Source organism: Gorilla gorilla, chromosome 13, assembly GCF_029281585.2.
Source record: "Gorilla gorilla gorilla isolate KB3781 chromosome 13, NHGRI_mGorGor1-v2.1_pri, whole genome shotgun sequence".
Classification (NCBI taxonomy): domain Eukaryota; kingdom Metazoa; phylum Chordata; class Mammalia; order Primates; family Hominidae; genus Gorilla; species Gorilla gorilla.
This window is the reverse complement of record NC_073237.2, coordinates 65,028,350-65,048,041: the sequence shown is the minus strand read 5'-3', so window position 1 is coordinate 65,048,041 and position 19,692 is coordinate 65,028,350. Positions and strand designations below refer to the sequence as shown.

Here is a 19,692-nt window from a genome sequence, read left to right as displayed (position 1 = left end):
ATACTCTTTCCCAAACTTCCCTAGTTCCACCAATGGCAGAAAACTTCTGGTAGTCGCACTGATTGGAAATGTAATTTTCTTTTCAAAAATATTCCCCACATCTTTTCCTACTCAACTTTGCACCCAACTTTGTTGCTCAACTAACACAAAAGCCTTCCCGTGTCATCTCCCTCAACCCTATACAACTTGTGCTCTGCCACTGGCTTTGCACAGGCCTTTCATTTGTCACTAGCCCCTACAACAATGTTACAGTACATCACCGCCTGAAAACTGCACTCCCCAGCATGGCAGTCATCAGCCACATGTGCTTATTTAAGTTTAAATTTAACTAAAATTAAGATTAAAAATTACAGTTCCTCAGACACAATGGCCACATTTCAAATGCCCTATAGCCACACATAGCTTGTGGCTACCGCATTGGTGCAAATTATAGAACATTTCCATCATTGCGGGAAGTTCCATTGAACACTGGCCTAGAACATAAAATCCAAACACCTCAAACCAGCACCCAAGGGTAGCTGTCATTTAGAGCCAGCCCATACTTCCAAAACTGCTTACTACTTTCCCCAGACACCGCCACTTAGCTTTGTCCAGGCCAGCCTCTCCTGTAATGCCAACAAATCATGCTCCTCCCTGTTTCTGTGCCTGTGCTCATTGGACTCCCCGACATCAAGACAAACAAGTAAGTAAATCAGAATGCACAGTCACTTAAAAAGTGGAATTTTTGGCCGGGCCCAGTGGCTCACACGTGTAATCCCAGCACTCTGGGAGGCCGAGGTGGGTCGATTGCCTGAGCTCAGGAGTTCGAGATCAGCCTGGGCAACACGGTGAAACCCCATCTCAACTAAAATACAAAAAATTAGCCAGGCATGGTGGCGTGCACCTGTAGTCCCAGCTACTCGGGAGGCTGAGGCAGGAGAATCGCTTGAACCCGGGAGGCAGAGGTTGCAGTGAGCCAAGACTGTGCCACTGCACTCCAGCCTGGGCGATAGAGTGAGACTCCATTTCAAAAAAATAAAAATAAAAGAGAAATACCACTTGTCTTGGCACTTACTCAACACCGATTTCGGTCAAGATTTAATTTTTTCATGTGGGTCCCTCTTTTTTCTCCCAAATAAATTGTAAGGTCAGGGGAGGCAGAGACAAGTTCTTACACTTCTTTTGCATCCTCCTTTTTTCTTCTCACTTTTTTACACCTACAGGGAGGTCAGAGATTGTAAACTGGCCACTGCCTACGGGACAGATAGGGTCCGCAGGCAAACTGTTTTGCCCAGAGTGTATTTTTAAAAACATTTGAATTCGTTGCTGTTATTTAAAAATGGCAGATTTCACATCAAAATCTTCATCTCTCTTTTCTTGAAAAACATCAGAGTATCTGGCAACCCTGGGCGAGCATTCATTCATAGCTCTGTTGGCTAGAGCTGACTGCCTGCTGCCCCTTTTAAGGAAGGCGTGGGTTCTCCTGTTTACCATGGTCCCCTCGTTTTCTCACTCCCTTCTTTACTGCCTGGCCCCAGTAGGCTTCTGCATTTACAACTCTTGCGGAAAGCACTCAATAAATTAACTGACAATGGAAATACTCCACTCTGTAAATTCAGCCAGGCAGCCTTTAATGCCTGTCTTAATGGGCAACTTGTTTGTTTTATGCAGCTAAAATCAAACTTCTTATTTTAGCCATTAGCTGAAGACATTATTAACCTCACGGACCAATGTTAGCTGTTCTTCCCGGGCTTGCCAAGAACTGAGAATGGATTCAGGAAATGGTCAACTGCAAGACAAAAGGCAGCCAGCCTCAATAATCACATGCAAATAGCTGAGACGCAAAGTGTAAAGTTGTCCCATGAACATTGAGTGTTCCCTAATAACACGTGGAAATCATAGCACTCATGATGCTGAATGTTACTGGCAGCTGCCCAGTAAATCTGGGGCTCCACACAGAAAGCCTAAACCTGCTGCTTAATTCTAACAACATTGGTTTCTTCCCTTTTGAACTCCTCATGATAGACTACTGTGTTCTAAAACTGTTTTCATGTCTTGCCTCTCCCACTCCACTGTGAGCTACTTATAAACTCCCGTGGTATATTTCTCACTCCTAGCATAAAGGACCAGGGGCCTTAACCTGGGATTCATGGACTGGCTTCAGTCAATGCAAAAAACACAATGGGTCATCAAAGCTTCTTAGTAAATCTGTGCATACCTTATGATCAGGGCTTCAGGACTGGGAAAGAAATTTAAGGTATTTGTAAAGGGAATAAGGTGTATGGTGGCCTTGACAACGCTTGTGTAGTCTGTTTGCTACAATTTACGGATTTTTTGTCATTTGCATTTGCAAAGCACTGCTTTTATGCTTTCATTAAGGTCATGGGTGAACATGGTAAGCTACCCAGGGCCAACTCATGCATCATGCTGGTGGAAACCGAGTGAACAGGGAACAAAATTGCCAGTTTTCGAGACCATCAGTCCAACCAGATACAAACACAATAAACATAATATTTAACCCATACTTATCCACCTTGTCTGAAAGGAGACTAGCGAATCTTTTAGACACCTTTAAATCAAGACTCATTAAATTTGAACATACTCTTTATGAGTAATTTAATGACTCTCTCAAAATAGGAAATGCAGTTAGTTTGAAATAAACTACATCTTTATGAACTTCTCCAGGTTTGTAAAAGATATGTTTCTTCTCTAAATATGTATAAACCATATGTTTAATAATAATGCTCAAATTATACTGGGGAATAATGTCTCACTTATAATCTGGTTTCCAGAATGTACTCTTTCTCATTTTTGAAAATAGGAATAATATTTGCTTATGTCCTGTTTTCTGACAATTTTCCCATTCTGAAATTCATTTAAAGCTCACATTCAGAGGTTTTCCTATTCTAGCTTTAAGTTCTTTCATCTGGGAAATGGTTTATCTGGACCTAGAGATAAACGCATTTGCAATAGCTAACTCCTAAGTCCACCATGAACACCTTCTCTAGTTTGAAGATCAGAGAATTAAACCGAATAATTCAGCTGAGCTTTTACCTGCCAGTAAAACAACACTTTCTCTAAGTGATTCCTTCTTCTTGCTATGCATATCAATACCATATTTATTAAGGGCTGGAGTTCTAAGTGCTGTGCTGGTCTTCTTGGTGCTTTTTAAGAGAGGCTACGTACATCCCCTTCCATTGCTTATACTTTTTAAAACCAGAAATCATTAATAAGATCCTGATATTATTACACATAAAAAATTGTTCATTAAAAAAAATTTCTGGTCCCCTTAGGTTTTCTGTGTCTTTCCTTATTTCTCCTACCATAGAATTTGATTTTTAGTTTTTACAACCTAAAAAACATTGCTGAGTTAAATATCCTACTGGAGACATTAATCATAGAATTACCTATACTAATTATTGAAAACCTGCGTGACTAAATAAATTCTTGGGCAGGGTACACTTAGCAAACTCTGAGATGTCATGGTCACATTTTTTCTATAACTTTTGCAGCGACAAAGGATCTCCTGTGAGTCAGATTTTGGTCAAGAATTTCAGTGCATCTTGATGCTGATTGAGAATACCGCCTGAAACTGATCTGAAGTAATAACAGGCTAGCAACGTAATCATCTCTGTGTTGGTCCATGCTTGAACGAATGAATGTACACAGAATCTTGGGTAAACGAGACAGGATTTGGTTTTTCACCTGTGTCTAAAAATAAATAATAGTGTATTGTTGCCTTTGGCCCGATGTACAAATTTTATAAAATATACTGCGGCACTTCTGAGCTCTTGAATCTTTACCAACTCTTTTCCAACCACACCATCACTTTGAATGACAACCTCCCAGTTTGTATTTCAAGGTTTGGCTGAGTGGAAAGATCAGATAAAGAAGATATGCCAGGAAAAAGGGCACATTCTCCCATATGAAAATGGAAAAGAAAATACATCATGCTAGTTCCATGACCTGAATACGTGGTCAGAGCCCATAGCTCATGTACTTTATGACTAAACGTCTTGCAGGATGTCCATCAAAGTATAAAAGGAAAAATTAAGAAATAATAAACCTTCAATACACAAACCTCCTACTCTTAAGAGGGCAAAATAGCAAGAACTTTGAAAAGCTAAAATGTATAGTCAATTTATAATCAGGAGTAGAGGTGCTTGGGAACATATTTTACCCAGTAACGTGTTTGAACATTAGCTTGGTAGCTGGGAGTTGAGAATTTATCAAAGACTGGTAAGTTAAGATACATTAGGAAGTCTGGAAAAAGACTTTTTGTGAAATGGGCTGAAGACATAAAATCTGAGCGGCTTAGAAAAGGTGGGGAAGAGGAGCATCTCACATTTTAAAAGTTTTAAAATACAAAGGTAGGAAATGTTTTAAATGTTGGTGGAAAGTAGTGAGTCCATTAAAGGATTCATATATTATACACAGAACACTGCATGCCCTCAGGAGCCTCCTTCTTAGGAATAAGAAGGGTCTTCAAACAACTCTCTTCACTCAATATTCTACATTATGGTGAACTGACCCCCAAAGATTCCCATGCTCTAATCCTTGGGACCTGTGAATATGTCACCTTCTAAGGCAAAAATGAATTCAAGTTGCAGAGGAAATTAACGTTGCTAATCAGCTGACCTTTTAGATAAAGAATATTAATTTTTATTAATATTTTCCCATATTTCTGTGAGCCTAGGAGGGCTCAGTGCAATCACACAGGCCCTTTAAAGTGTCAGAGTGATACAGCCGGGGAAAGACTCCACCGGCCATTGCTGGCTTTGAAGATGGCAGGGAGCCATGACACAGGGCACACAGGGAGCCTCTAGAAGCCGGAAAAGACAAGGAAGTGGACTCTCCCCTGGAGTGTCCAGGAAGGAATATAGCTCTGCAAACACATGGATCTCAGCCCAGGGAGACCCATGTCAGGCTTCTGACTCACTGAACTATAAGATAATGCATGTATGTTGTCTAAGCCACTAAATTTGCAGTAATTAGTTACAGCAGCAACTGGAAACTAAGATAGTAACTTACAACTGCTTGGGAGAAAGAAAGGCCTTTGACAATATTCACGTGCCAAACAGCAAAACGGTGTTCCTCTTTAGAAAACAAAATGCACACTCACCTTTTTATAGGTTTTTTCTTCATTTTGTTTTCCAGGTGCTGCCTCTCCATTTTCAGCAGCAGACGACATCTACAAGAGAAACACACTGCCCTTTGAACTTCAATGCTACCCTGAAATACAATATATTAATAATATTGCTAACCAAAGGATCTATTTTAGTTAAGTATGTTTTTGTTATTGCTATTGCTGTTGTTCCTAAGGAAGACAGAAACATTTCAGAATACTAAAAAAGAAATCTGCATTCCTTAATCTTCCAAAAATAAATCTAAAACATTTTCATAATATATTTTATCCCATATGCTCTAAGAAAGCATGTACATGTGTATAAGTTTCTTTATACAAAGCTTTTTTTTTTTTAGAGACAGGGTTTCACTCTATCACCCAGGCTGGAATTGGAATGCAGTGGTGTGATCATGGCTCACTGCAGCCTCAAACTCTTCAGTTCAAGCAGTCCTCCCACCTCAGCCTCTCGAGTAACTGAGATTATAGGCATGAGCCACCGTGCCCAGGCTACATAGCCTTTTAAAAAACTTTTCTTCTGGTTATACATGCTCACTGTAAAATTATCTGGGAAGTACCAAAAAATATGAGTCAGAACAAAAAAATTACTCAATTCTACTACCCTTGGGCAACTCCTCTATTCATATTTTGTCATATTTATTTCTACCTTCTATTATGTGTATTTTCATATGAAAAAACTTACAATACTATCTTACCCAGTATTTTTCACTGAACATTTACGTAATAAACATTTTCCCATTTGATTACAAAAATATCTTTGTAAGAATAACTTTTTTCTAGTTGCAAGATATACCACTGTGTGGACACCACTGTGTGTTAATACTTTAGTCAATGCTAATATTGAAGGATAGTTGAGGCAGCTTAAAGAGTTTTGCTCCTGCAAATAGTACAATAATTATTTTATGCTTATATCTTTATCTAACTTCAATGTTTTCTTGGACTCGATTCTTGGAATTGCTAGGGCATAATAGGGTATTAAAAAATTTAAAGCTTTTACTACATATTGGTAAATTTATTTCCAGAAGAGTATACTCATTCACACTGCTATCAGCAGCGAGTGGGGGCTTCTTTCATTACACATTTAGTAATGACTGTTATCATCTTAAACAGCTTTGCTAATCTGACAGGTAAAAGAAATCATCTCCTGGTTTTAATTTGCATCTGTGAAAATTACTGGTGAAGGTTAACATTGTTTTCACATCAGTTTTAGTTCTTTGTATTTCTTCGAGTCTTCCATTGTTTCGTCCATTTATCTATGGAGGTCTTAATGTTTCTGATATTGATTTTTACCTATTATGGTTATTCATACTAGTGGTTTGCTTATTTTTATGTTTTAAGGTCATTAATTGCTTGCCAAGTGCATTATTAATATTCTTCTGTGTTACTATCTGCCTTTTTGTTTGTTTTTGAGACAGGGTCTCACTTTATCACTCAGGCTGGAGTACAGTGGTGCCATCACAGCTCACTGCAGCCTCGACCTCCCAGGCTCAGATAATCCTCCCACCTCAGCCTCCCAAGTAGCTGGGACTAATTTTTTGTAATTATTTTGTTAGAGACAGGGTTTTGCCATGCTGCCCAGGCTGGTCTCGAACTCCTGAGCTCAAGCAATCCTCCTGCCTTGGCCTCCCAAAGTGCTGGGATTATAGGCACGAGGCACTGTGCCCAGCTTACCGTGTCCTTTTAACTTGTTTCATAATTATGATATACAGAAGTTTACATTTTTACACACTCAAAACTATTGCGTATCTTTGTGAATTCTAATGCCTTAAGATAAAATATGTTTTTTCATTGGGAGATCTGATCTTCAGATGTGTTTCTCTCTCTTCCTAATGATAAGATTTTCACATGTGACCTATAATTCATCTGAATTTTTAAAGCCAGTTATGTTACTTCTGTGGTAAACAAGGATAACTTCATAATTAGGGAACCATAATTTAAGGGTCTTACCTTAAATTGCATGCAGAACATTTAATACACCAAGGAAGGGTAAAATTTCTGACTTTCTTTTACGCTTTTGAAGCATGCTTTAAATTCTGGGCTTTTAATAAACACGGCATATGCTAAACCTAGGGATTCATCAACCATTTCTGTGCCTTGGAACTAAGTGACTGAGTTTACCCACACTTGATATGACTTGATATGAGCTTGATATGACTAAAAACCATCCAGGAAAATAAATGCAAGAATCACGGTGAGCCAACCTCACTAGATCTAGTACTGCCCACCAATGAAACCACCCTCTTACATAATTTTGCAATTCTATTTGCATCTATTTAATCTGTCCGTGTTAGAATAGTCTTCCAGGACAGATGTTTCACAAACTATTGTTTTCCATGCTGTATCAGCTTAAATTGACTTAAAGAATAATTCATTTTTCTAGTCTCTTTATAATAATATTAGGTCAGTTTTGAATAAAAATGCCAGAAGAATTAAAATGGTTTATATATCAGGCTCAGAGTAAAATACAGGCCTTCAACTGTTTAACAGAGCCAACAGAATGAAGAACTCCCTAAAGAATGCCATTCCAGTAATTTCACTTTTAAGACTTCGCAGCTTTTAAAACCAAAAAACTACAAGAGCAACTCTAAAGGGTGCTTAAAAAAACAACCTTAATGAGAGGTTAACTAACTGGCATGAATGAAGGACGGAGGATGAGATGGTCTTAAAGTACTTTTTATTACTTTGTGAATCATCCCTGACTTGACAGTAGGGAAGAGGAGGAGAAAAACAGGTAAACTTCTATTTTTTTTTAAACACTTCCTTTTAAGCAGCACAAAACATAAAATAATGATAAATGAAGGCCATGAACTATCATCTGGATTCAAGGGTTATTTATTTATTTTTCCTGTAGAGTGATGTTTAACAAAGGTCACATAAACCTATTAACCAGGGACATCGGAGTCGGAGAGGCCATGTAGCAGGGACAAATAAGATGCTTAGGGATGTACTGGTAAACTGCAAAGGGCCATTACAATGGTCACAATGATGACTACTGTTTCTTCTTAGACTTGCTATGCTTCTGCACCACATCATCTGTAACTAATGAAGTCAAGGTAAGTATGAATTCAAAACATTGTTTTAAAAAACATTATCTAATTATGTTGGGCATTGTGGCTCACACCTGTAATCACAGCACTTTGGGACGCCAGGATGGGATGATCGCTTTAGGCCAGTAGTATGAGAGCAGCCTGGGAAAAACAGTGAGACCTCATCTCTATAAAAAATAAAAAATTAGCCAGGTGCAATGTCTTGCACCTATTGTCCCAGCTACACAGGAGGCTGAGGTGGGAGGATTGCTTGAGCCCAGGAGTTTGAGGCTGCAGTGAGCCATGATCACACCACTGCACTCCAGCCTGGGCAATAAAGGAAGAGCCTGTCTCAAAAAGAGAAACAAAAGCAAATACTGTGTCATTTTAGATAAGGTACTTGAGTATATTTTGGTATCCACAGGTCCCGGAATCAATCTCCCGCAGATACCAAGGGCTGACTGCACTGAGTTTCCTTTTGGGGTGATGCAGATGTTTTGGAACTGCATAGAGGTAGTGGTTGCATAACATTGTAAATGTACTAAACTGTACTAAAAATGAACACTGAATTGTTCATTTTTAAATGGCTAATTTTATGTTATATGAATTTCACCTGAAAGACACAGTGAGACATCGTCTCTAAAAATTTTTTTTGAAGTTATAATCATGTGTATTTTCCATGTACACATAAAAGGAAGGAGGAAAGACATTCTCAGAAGTTCTGGTGATTATCTACAGATGATGGGATTATAAATGCTTTAGGTTTTCATTTTTATATTTTGTTAGATTCTGCAAGTATTCTACAGTGAACACTGCTACACTTAAAAATAAGGAAAATACTATTTAAAAATTTAACACACATAGTAATTAACAACAGAGACCACATCTCGGTTTTTTTTTTAACCTTTCTGGCATGCCAAAATTCATAAAATTTCTTGTTTCTGTTTGCTTGATGTTTGTTTCAAATTTGATGTCAGAGTTAAAGGTTATGAGCTATATATATGTTTTAGAATATTTGTAAAAATATTTACAATAAAAAGATAAGGGCTCTATACTGATTTGATCAGAATTAATTAAAAATACAGACTTTATTTCCTTACCTTTGTAAATGAAATGGCAAGTCATCTGTAGTTAGTAGTGATGGGTGGCCTACTCATTGTTGAGACCGTTTTCTTTGCCAGGTTTCTGTTAAAATAGAAATTTCTGGTCATCATTTATTCATATCCCTACTACATCTCCCAAAAAAGATCAGAGGTAGCTATAGGGATACATGCAACATAAGCAGTTAAAATTAAAACAAAGGAAGGAATGTGGGTGAGGGAAAATAAACATGGAGAGCAAGATGATTCTATCAGCAAGGGCTGTGCATAGAACATAAGCCACAGAGTCTGGTATGGTTGTTGAATAAACTTTACAGTCTACAACTTGACTCTGAGATTCCTGGTTTCCAGAGGAAAGGAAAATACGATCAGTTACCAGATGCACAATGAGCAAAAGATAAAAGCAAAGCAGTTGCTCAAATGAACCACAGGTATCTCGAGATTCAAGCTGGAGTGGAAATTTCTCCTATGGATCTTCACAGAGGTGACACCATGTGACATGTGGACAATTTTTCAATATTATCCCTATGATAAACTACCTGTGATTTCCATAAGGGTTGATTAGATGACACAACTTCAAAGAAAAGTTCAAAAAAGCTGTTGTGCTATAATTATGTTTTATACAGAAGAGATACTTGCTTATTGTAATCAACTTAAAAATGTAGAGAGGTATAAAGTAAAAATGAATTAGGCTAGGCATGGTGGCTCATGCCTGTAATCATAGCACTTTGGGAGGCTAAGGTGGAAGGGTTGCTTGAGGCCAGGAATTTGAGACCAGCATGGGCAACATAGTGAGACTCTGTCTCTTAAAAAAAAAAAAAAAAAAAAAGAATTAGGTCTTATCTCCCCCACCGTGTGATAGCCAATATAAACAGTCTGTTTGTTTTATAGCCTTTCAAAATCTTCCCTATGCTTTTTCACACACACATTTATTTCTGCCACTTGCTCTTATCAAAATATTTTTAAAATCTATATATCTACCTCATTTAAAATTAACTGCATATATTCACAAGATGGACATACCATTGTTTAACCAATCACTCTTCTGTGGATGAATATGCAGACTGTTTCCAAATTTGGCTACCTTAACCAGAGCAGGAATAAACAGTCTTATTCAAACATCTTTAATGTTCTAGTACTTTTATTTTTGTGGGAAAGAATCCTAGAAGTGGAATAACTGTGGGGCCAAACATAATAAGCATGTTAACTATTTGAATGACTATTGCTACATTTCTTTCTGGTGCAAAGGTTGAAGCAATCAGCCCAAATGTGCATGGTGAGTGCCTGCTTATTGACACACTGATCAGCACTGGTGTTCGCCATCTTTAAAAGTGTTTGCTCACCTGATAGGCATCTCTGGTTTTAATTCGCCTTCTCTCACTACTAATGGGGCTGATTCTTTTCACAGGTTTATTGGTGATTTACAATTCCAGTTCATGCCCTTTGACTATTTTTATACTGGGCTGTTTTATCTTTCTTTTATAAACAATTTGTGAGACCTCTTAGTATTTTAAACATTAGCTCTGTCCTAGAGGTTGCAAGTATTATTCTTCTTTTGCCTTTATTTATTGTGTCTTGTCATAGACATTTTAAATTTTTACACAGTCGCCAATTTTTCCTTTATGGATTATAAATTTACTATCTTGCAATTTTTCCTTTTTGGAAGATAGATTATGAAAGAGAGCTCCCCCTAACCTGATGTTATACATGTATTCTCCCATATTTTCTCTTGATAGCTTTATGGGTCCATCTTTAATATTAGCTCTTACTTCAAATGGAATCTAATCCAAATGGAATATTGCCCCAGATGGACACCTAATTGCCCCCAAATCATTTACTTTATGTTATTTTCCTTACTGGAAAGACAAGCCACCTTTAGCATACATTAAGTTTTCCTATATACATTGACTTAGTTATGGCATCTACTCTGTTCCAAACATTGACTTGTGGATTCCTAAGCTAATGCCATATTGCTTAAAATGCAGTAACATGATAGTATGCTTTGATGCCTGCTGGCACGACTCCCCCATGCTGACTGTTTTTCCTTCAAGTTTGGAAATTTTCTTGCATTTATATTTTTATGTGGCCTTTAAAAACATGTTGATTGGGCTGGGTGCAGTGGCTCACGCTTGTAATCCCAGCACTTTGGGAGCCGGAGGTGGGCGGATCACCTGAGGTCAGGAGTTCGAGACCAGCCTGGCCATTATGGTGAAACCCTGTCTCTACCAAAAATACAAAAACTAGCTGGGTGGGGTGGCAGGTGCCTGTAATCCCAGCTACTTGGGAGGCTGAGGCAGGAGAATTGCTTGAACCTGGGAGGCAGAGGATGTAGTAAGCCGAGATCGGGCCATTGCACTCCAGCCTGGACGACAAGAATGAAACTCTGTCTCGAAAAAACAAAAAACAAACAAACAAAAAAATCGTGTTGACTGAGCTGACAACACTTTTATCTTCCAAGTTGGGATTCTGACTGGGATTATATATAGTTAATTTAGAACAATTTTTATCTTTAGGATCATAAGTTTTCTCATTTGAAAAGATAGTATAGCTCTCTACTTCTTCAAATGTTAGTTTGTCTTTCACTACAATCTTTTTTTCTAATTTGTCTTATGTCTTACTAAATTCACTCCTGGATATTTTCATTTGTCACTCTTTTAAATAGAGTGAAATATAAATCCTTATATTTCTAGAAATATAAAAATATAAAATTAAAAATCCTTATGTTTCTAGAATAAATCTTTGATTTGATTTCTTAATCTTCTTAAAAGCATATTTTCATAAGTGATATTGAACAACTGTTGTGGCCATCTTTATCAGTTTTTGGTATGAAAGAATTTATACTTTTCATAAAATTGGAAGGCTTTCTTTATACGCACTCACTTTTTTTCTGTTTATTACTCCTCTCGGGATTTATAACCTTTCTTTGAATCAAATTTTGGTAATTTATAGTTTATTAGAAAAACATCAATTTCCTCTAGATTTCAAATTTTATTGCCATAAACCTGAACATAACATTGTCTTATTGACTTATTTTAATCCTTCTGGGATCTGGGCAATTTTTTTTCCTCATTCCTAATGTTGCATGTGTATATGTACATTCTTTATATTATATACAAATTTTCATTAGTCAGATTCTCTCCTTTTAATTGTTTTGAGGCCAATTACATTAATTTTAGCTTTTGTCATTAATAATACCTTCTTTCTTCTGATTTTTAAAAAAATTTCTTAGATGAAATATTTAGCTTATTTTTCATTCTTTTTTTTTTAATAGTACCAAAAGCATTTAGGCTATAAAGTATTCCTAAATGCATTAACAATTTCTTCATAAGTTTTGATGTGAAATGTTCTTTTTAATTAACTTCCAGAGAATTTGTCATTTTGTATTTGATTTTCAATTTGATCCAGGAATCATCTATAAGAAGGCTTCTTAATTTCAAGCATTTACATTTTACTTATTATTATTATTTCACTGTCAATTTTTTGTTTTATCACAGTGGGATAAAAAAGGGGATGAGTAAAATAGCTTTTCTCCGCAAATTCATTTAGTTTTTTCCTGTGGCCATAGAAATAGATTTTTGTAAACCTTCTATAGACAAAAGAGAAAAATGCAGATTCTGTGTTTTTAGGGTATAAACACTATATACAAATACGAACCTGTATCATTATTTGTCTACTTTGTCAAATTATGAAATAATTATTATTATTAATTTTTTTGAGACAGGGTCTGGCTCTGTTGCTCAGGCTGGAGTGAAGTGGCATGATCTCGGCTCACTGCAACCTCCACCACCTGGGCTCAAGCGATCCTCCCACCTCAGCCTCCTGAGTAGCTGGGATTACCGGTGCACGCCACCACACCTGGCTAATTTTTTAAATTTTTTTGTAGAGATGGGGTCTCACACTATGTTGCCCAGGCTTGTCTCAAACTCCTGAGCTCAAGTGATCCACCTGCCTCAGTCTCCCAAAGTGCTGGGATTATAGGCATAGCCACCGTGCCCGGCCAAATTATGAAATAATTATATCAAAATTCCCTAATATAATTATAGTTTTGCCATGTTCTCCTGTATGTCTACTTCATTTTTTGGCCTTATACATTCCAGAACTATGTTGGTCAGGAAATAAAGGCAATGCCTATAACAATGTTTTGTTTACTATTAATTACATTTGTTGTTACTATACTTATTTTTACTCATTATTTCTTTGCTGGTTTGCTCATATTATCTTTTTGATTTTAAATCATTTAAAAACCTGTTTTTCAATTAAGAAAGCAAAATGACTATACACTATTTTCACTGCCCATTTTTTCGCTCGGTCTGCTGTGTAGACATGGAGATGAGCTACCCAGATCTCCTGTAAGAAGGGAAGACTGCCTTACTGCATGCCTCTGCAGGGAGCCAGTTTAGCCAAGGTCACGGCCTTCCTGGGGCAGTCACCTCTTGTGACTGAGTGGCATGGTGGCACTCTTCCTCCAGCTCCCCATCAAGGTGGCCCAGGCTTTGTGTGTCTTGCGTGGGACTTTGATTTTGTGCGCCTTCCCTCATCTTTTTACAGGTTTTATCAGTTTCCTAGGGCTGTCGCTACAAAGTACGACAGTCTGGGTGGCTTCAAATGACAGAGATTTATTTTCCCACAGTTCTGGAGGCTAGAAGTCCAAAATAAAGTACTGGCAGGGCCATGCTCCCTCTGAGACTCGATAGAATTCTTCCTTGCTACTTTTTAGCTTCTGGTGGTAGCCATCTTTCTTGGAGTCCCTTGGCTTGCCACTGTGTTACTCCAGCCCTGGCCTCTGTCACCATTTAGTGCTTCTCTCCATGTGTCTCCCTCTTCATGTGGCATTTTCCTCTTCTTATAAGAACACCAGTTATACTGGGTTAGAGCTCACCCTCATGAACTCATCTTAACTTGATTATATTTGCAAAGACCCTATTTCCAAATAAGGTCACATGCACAGGTACTGAAAATTAGGACTTCAACATATCTTTCTGGGGAACATAATACACGGGTGTTAATTCCTACTAAGAATCTTGCAACCAAAACTGTGTGCCAGTGCTTGCTTCCAGAGAACCTAATCCATGACATCTCTTTTCTCTTTCTTGTCCATAGGTAGAGATACTTGGAATATTTTTACTCTTTCATTGCCTGCTCCACTCTAAGCTACTAAATATCTCCTCATAGTCAACATGTCTCTTCCACTTTAAGACATCTTAATGAACAATTTAGACTTCATAGTCACATTATGATCATTTATTTAGACTTGACCATAAGTTTTGCAACATTCATTGCTCATCACTCTTTCTTTGGCTCTTCATCTCCTCCTACCTTGACACCTATGTCCTGATTCAATTCTCAGAAGTGGCATGTAGATGGCCCAGTCTGAGTAACTCCATGTCCAGAAATGTCTTCCTTTTGCTCTTATGTAGGAATAGAGCTCTTGGCCAATGCAGGATTCTTGGCTCACAGGTCTTTTGTCCCATCTCTCTGTAAATACTGTATTGCTTACTGCTTACTTCCCACTTTGTAGATGAGTAGTTTCATGTTAGTCTGATGCTCCCTGTGCTAGAAGCATGCTGGTTTTCTCTGTCTGGAAACCTCTGAGGGTCTTCTCTTTTAACATTGTTCAAAATTCCATAATGATAGATGTGCCTTTTTTCATTCATCTTCCCCAGTAAAGAGAAACTGACAAGAAGTAAATACGTGGAGATCCAAATAGGAAGCTATGTGATAACCTGACTTAAACCACAAATAGAATTTAGGTTATCTCAATGAGGAATGAACAGGCTGCATATCTTTCAGGCAGTCCTCCATGAATATTATTTCTCCTAACCAGCCTTTTGATAAGAATTGGACAGTGGAGTACTCAAAGTTGTAGTCTCTGGCAAGAGCCTGGAATGCAGAAATTCCAATGGCCAAGTAAGGACATACTCACAAGGTTCATGTCTCCTTAGAAGATGTTACTATGTAATCTGACACAAGAGTCCTAGTTAAAACTTATTTTCAAAAATTATTTCTGATATGAAAGAGAGCTAACCTATGGTGTCATATGATTGGACTGTTTAGCACCAGCTCAGTGAGCAATAATATGTGCCAGACAATGACTTCTTTTTGACTATGTAGTTACTTATCTATTATTTCTGGTATTTAGTATCTGGATTCTGTGACCTTAAGGAATAAATAATTTATACTATTTCATAGCTTTCTATAGTTCTATGTTTTCACTCAATTTGAGAGAAGGGAAGATCATGTATTGAGCAACTACGATGTGTGAAATGCTGCCACATATGTGATTTCATTTATTCTTGCAAATAATCCGTTGGCACTCCCCAATTTAACATGTGCTATTTTGACACTTGTAACTGTCCTATAAAGTCCATGGGATGCAGTCATTTTAATTTTGCTGAGCTGGGCTCTCTTGCTGTGAGGCTGGTTTGTAAAAGTGAAGCCCTTAGTTGGTGAATGAACCTAGCAACCATCCACTCCCACCCCACGCACCTCCATCTCAGCCTGGCTTTGCCATTCTCTAAATCAGTGCTGGGCATTACAACCACCAGGGAAGCTTTTTGAAAATTCAGCTTCTGGGGCCACACACTGAAACCAGGGAATCACTACCTCTGCGTGGTAGACCTAGGGAGTCAGTATTTTCAGCACGCTTCACAGGCTTGGGATCATCTAAGCTACTGTGACCAGTAAAGGCAATAAAGAGAGTTTATCACTTCAGGATTGCTTTCAGGGTCTATTAGGGAAAACAGAAACCACTTTGGGTATATTAAAGAGGGGAAATTTAATACATGGAATTGGTTATAAAAGTGATGGGTGAACTGAAAAGCTAAGCAAGAGATGGTGATGAAACAGATCGCAATCAACATGATGCCACTATTGCTTTTAGGGCTGCAGGCACAAGAGAAGGTGGTGTTAACAGACCTCAAAAGCAGAGGTCAGCTGGGGTCAGAACATCAGGATGGGGGTTGACTGGCAGAAGTTGGAACTGCAGTAGGAGGAGTATGTTTAGAAGCATGGAGAAGACAGTCACTATTGGAGATGCCACCTAAGACACACAGGTTGGGGGAGAACATCCTGGTTTTTCTCGTCTACCTTCTACCCGCCAATCCCTGTCTATGGCTCCCAGAGGCCAACCTCATGAAAAGCATCTGAGCCCATAGGAAGCCTGAGAAATGCATCCTATATGGGATGACTTCCCTGTGATACAGAACACGGGAACAGTAAGGAATGGCTCTGAGGACAAACGACCCAATGATGGGCCATAAAACAAAACAGAAATTATAATGAAAGTGGGAAAGCAGTAGGGGAATAAGCCTAAGAAACATGATTCTCAATGGAAATGTGGATGGGAGGTAGGCTAGGAACTGGTACACACGTTTCTATTGTTATGGCTCTGGGAATTCGTTAAGAGCTTAAATAGATCACTACCAAGTAGTCAGGGTCTACTGCAGCCCCTGCATTAAGTCTAGGAGGAAGGAGAGGAGCGAGGTTGTGACTTGGGATGATTTTCCTGGAGTCCAGTCAAGTGGTAGGGCTGAGATTTGATCCAGGGTTGTCTGACTTCAAAACTAATGCTCTTTCCACCATACACCTCTCTCTTTTACTTGTTCTCTCCTACTTAAAAACAATGAGAAGATTGTCTAATCAATATTGCACCGCATTTTTCAATTTGTAAATGCAATCAAAAGGTTAGCCAATTATATTAATTTACATAATTTTTTCCTATAAAACTTGTTCTACATCAGTAAGCCTCAACCCAGAGGGCATGTCTTAATTGAAAAGGTGGTAGAGGAGCTTTTTAAAACTCTATAGTTACCGAAAGGTTTAGATATATTGTGCCTGGGGGCCATATGTGAGTCAGAAGCAACCCTTTCAACCTCTAATTCCCCAACTAGGGCCATAAAACTCAGTATTTTTAATTTGCCACAGATGAGTTTGCTTCTCATATATGGCCAAATAAGTGGGAGAATTGCTAATTACCTAATCACTTAACTAAGTAGGCCAATCTGTAGACACAAGAGGTTAAGGGACACTAGCCACGAGTTCTTACTCATCTTCCCATAAAAATAAACACTTTATTAAACACTGATAAAGTGAAGCAACAAGAATTAATTGGAAGAACGCTGGGATAGGCCTCTGAAGGCCTGGGTTTCATGTCCATCTCTGCTGCTGTCCACTTCTCTTCGATTATGAATTGTGCTAACTCCATTAGATAGTGCTTTTGTTTTGGTGCCTCTGCCAAGTTTCTTAGGTAGGGCCTCACTTCAAATCCTCTTTGGAATGAGGAGAGGACTCATTGATTATTTGGTCGTTATGAGTGCAACTTGCCCTATGGGAATTGGGCTTCCAATAGGATAGCCATATTCAAATATTTTCATGCCATTCACGCTGTGTATGTTAACATTTCCTAGTACATTTCCCGAAAGACAAAGCAATTGGAAGATAATTTGGGCCTTGGTCACACCTGCATGTTAAAGTCAATCATTTTTGTTTTATTTATGCTCTTTTGAATTTATTTTTATTACCTAACACCAAATAAATTCACTCTTTCATTCATTCAATGAACATTTATGGAGCATAACATGTCAGGCAGTAAGCTAGGCCCAGGGCCATAATGACAAGGACAGGTACTCATCTTCAAAGAAATTCTATTAGCAAGAGAGACAGGCATTGCAGTGGCTACAATTTACAATGTGGCATGTCCTTTACTCTGGGTTTTTGGAGGAGGAACTGCATAAGTCAGCCTGTGGGGCTCATGGAAAGCTTCACTTGTGAAGAACACTGAAATTGGACTTAGAGCCGTTTGCTGGGGACATAAGGTTGAGAGCTAGAGGATGGAAAAGAGTCTGGGCACCGTGTTGGCTTGCTTACAAAAAGACCCAGCACCATGAAGGGTATTTAAATTTTCATGGGTGTACTCAGAGATCATGAGTCTTGCATTTTAAGAATTTGCCCGCAAGTAGCCCAAGGTTTAGGATGTTACCTAAAGGGTTACCAACAGACTTCCTCATTGCTCCTTCCACCTATGATCGTAAGTCCCACTTAAATTTTGTGCCAGAATAAAAAACAAATGTGTGAAAATTTATATGGATTCATGAAAACCTAGGGAGCTATTCTTAGGAAAACGTCAGCCTGGTAAACAGTTTTGCTGGGAAGATAGGAAGTATTATAGTTCTTCTTCTAGAGCCCTTACAAAGAGGCGTGGTATTTTTTTTAATGTGGGTTTGGCAACAAAAACAACAGTAACAACAACAACAACAACAAAAAGCAGGAGAAAGCAAAGGTTTAAAATGTGCTGGGTTATTTTCTGAGGCTTAAATATAAACAACAAAAAAAACACCAAACTGAAACAATCCTTAACATAGTTTCCAAAGCAGAAATGCCTGTATTTTTCAGACCAGAAAAAATTCTTATATTAAGAAACCATAGGCTTAGAGTTTTTTAAAGAATATTTGCATAAACTCTCAAAGAAATGCAGAAAATCTGTATGTTAAATATTTGTACAATGGAGGCCACTTCTACATACATATGTTCAGACATATGGTATGTTACACATTTGTATGCTTAGAAGCTGTAAAAATAGAACTATGGTGTCTTACATTCAATGTAAAGCTCTCCTATTCTTACTGATGAAAATAATTTAAATGAGGTTTCACTTCATGTATCTAATATTTATATAACCAAGCCACTGCCAAAACCAATTCCAAACGATGGCACCTGCTCGCTATGAATCCAAATGGAGACCAATCAAAACAAATTGCAGGGCTCTTATATTCTCTCATAAAACACATTCATCAATTCTCAGAATGGCTCTCCCAAAGTGAATAAACAGAATAGCTATAAATGGCAATGACAAAAGGATCAGCATCAAATGAACCACTTGTAATTCATTTTCCCAACAAAGGTTGTGCTAAAAGAATTCATAAGCCTTTTCAAGCCAAGCCTTCACTGCAAACATTAGACAGAAGAAAGTCGCCAGTGAAAACAGCCATGATGGATGTGTTGCTTTCAGACCAATGTAACTCACAGCCTTTCATGAAAAACACTGCTACTGCATGATGTCCTGCAATGATTTTCATTTTACATATACAAAGACATAGTATGTATCTGTGTGTATTTGGTGATAGTGTCGGGGTGGTGGGGAAGCTGGGAGTCAGGGGGAGTAATTAGTTAGATAGTCATGATATTTGGCATGGAGGCAAAGAATCCACGGAGATTTAACTAACACTGTTACTTTTCTATCTCTTCCCAGTCACATCTGGGATAATCACAAATAATCTCACATAGCTGAACTTCTTGCCTCTATAACTCGCTTACATTTTTTCTTCCCCTTTTGTTTTGTTTTGTTTTTGAGACAGAATCTTGCTCTGTCGCCCAGGCTGGAGTGCAGTGGCATGATCGCCGCTCACTGCAACCTCTGCCTCCCAGGCTCAAGTGATTCTCCTGCCTC

The 19,692-nt window shown here is 38.2% G+C and overlaps 1 protein-coding gene across 14 annotated transcripts in view; it reads right to left on the bottom strand.

Annotated features, from left to right (window-relative positions):
• PIP5K1B (phosphatidylinositol-4-phosphate 5-kinase type 1 beta) overlaps nucleotides 1-19,692 on the bottom strand; it is a 303,947-nt gene that overhangs the window by 181,547 nt on the left and 102,708 nt on the right. For all 14 annotated transcript variants that reach the window (XM_055350749.2, XM_019034010.4, XM_019034011.4 and 11 more), the window contains 2 exons: nucleotides 9,249-9,333; nucleotides 5,102-5,170 (listed from right to left, as the gene is read on the bottom strand). In XM_055350749.2, coding sequence (XP_055206724.2) covers nucleotides 5,102-5,170 — 69 coding nt within the window. In that variant the 5' untranslated portion in view covers nucleotides 9,249-9,333. The remainder of the gene's footprint in view (nucleotides 1-5,101; nucleotides 5,171-9,248; nucleotides 9,334-19,692) is intronic.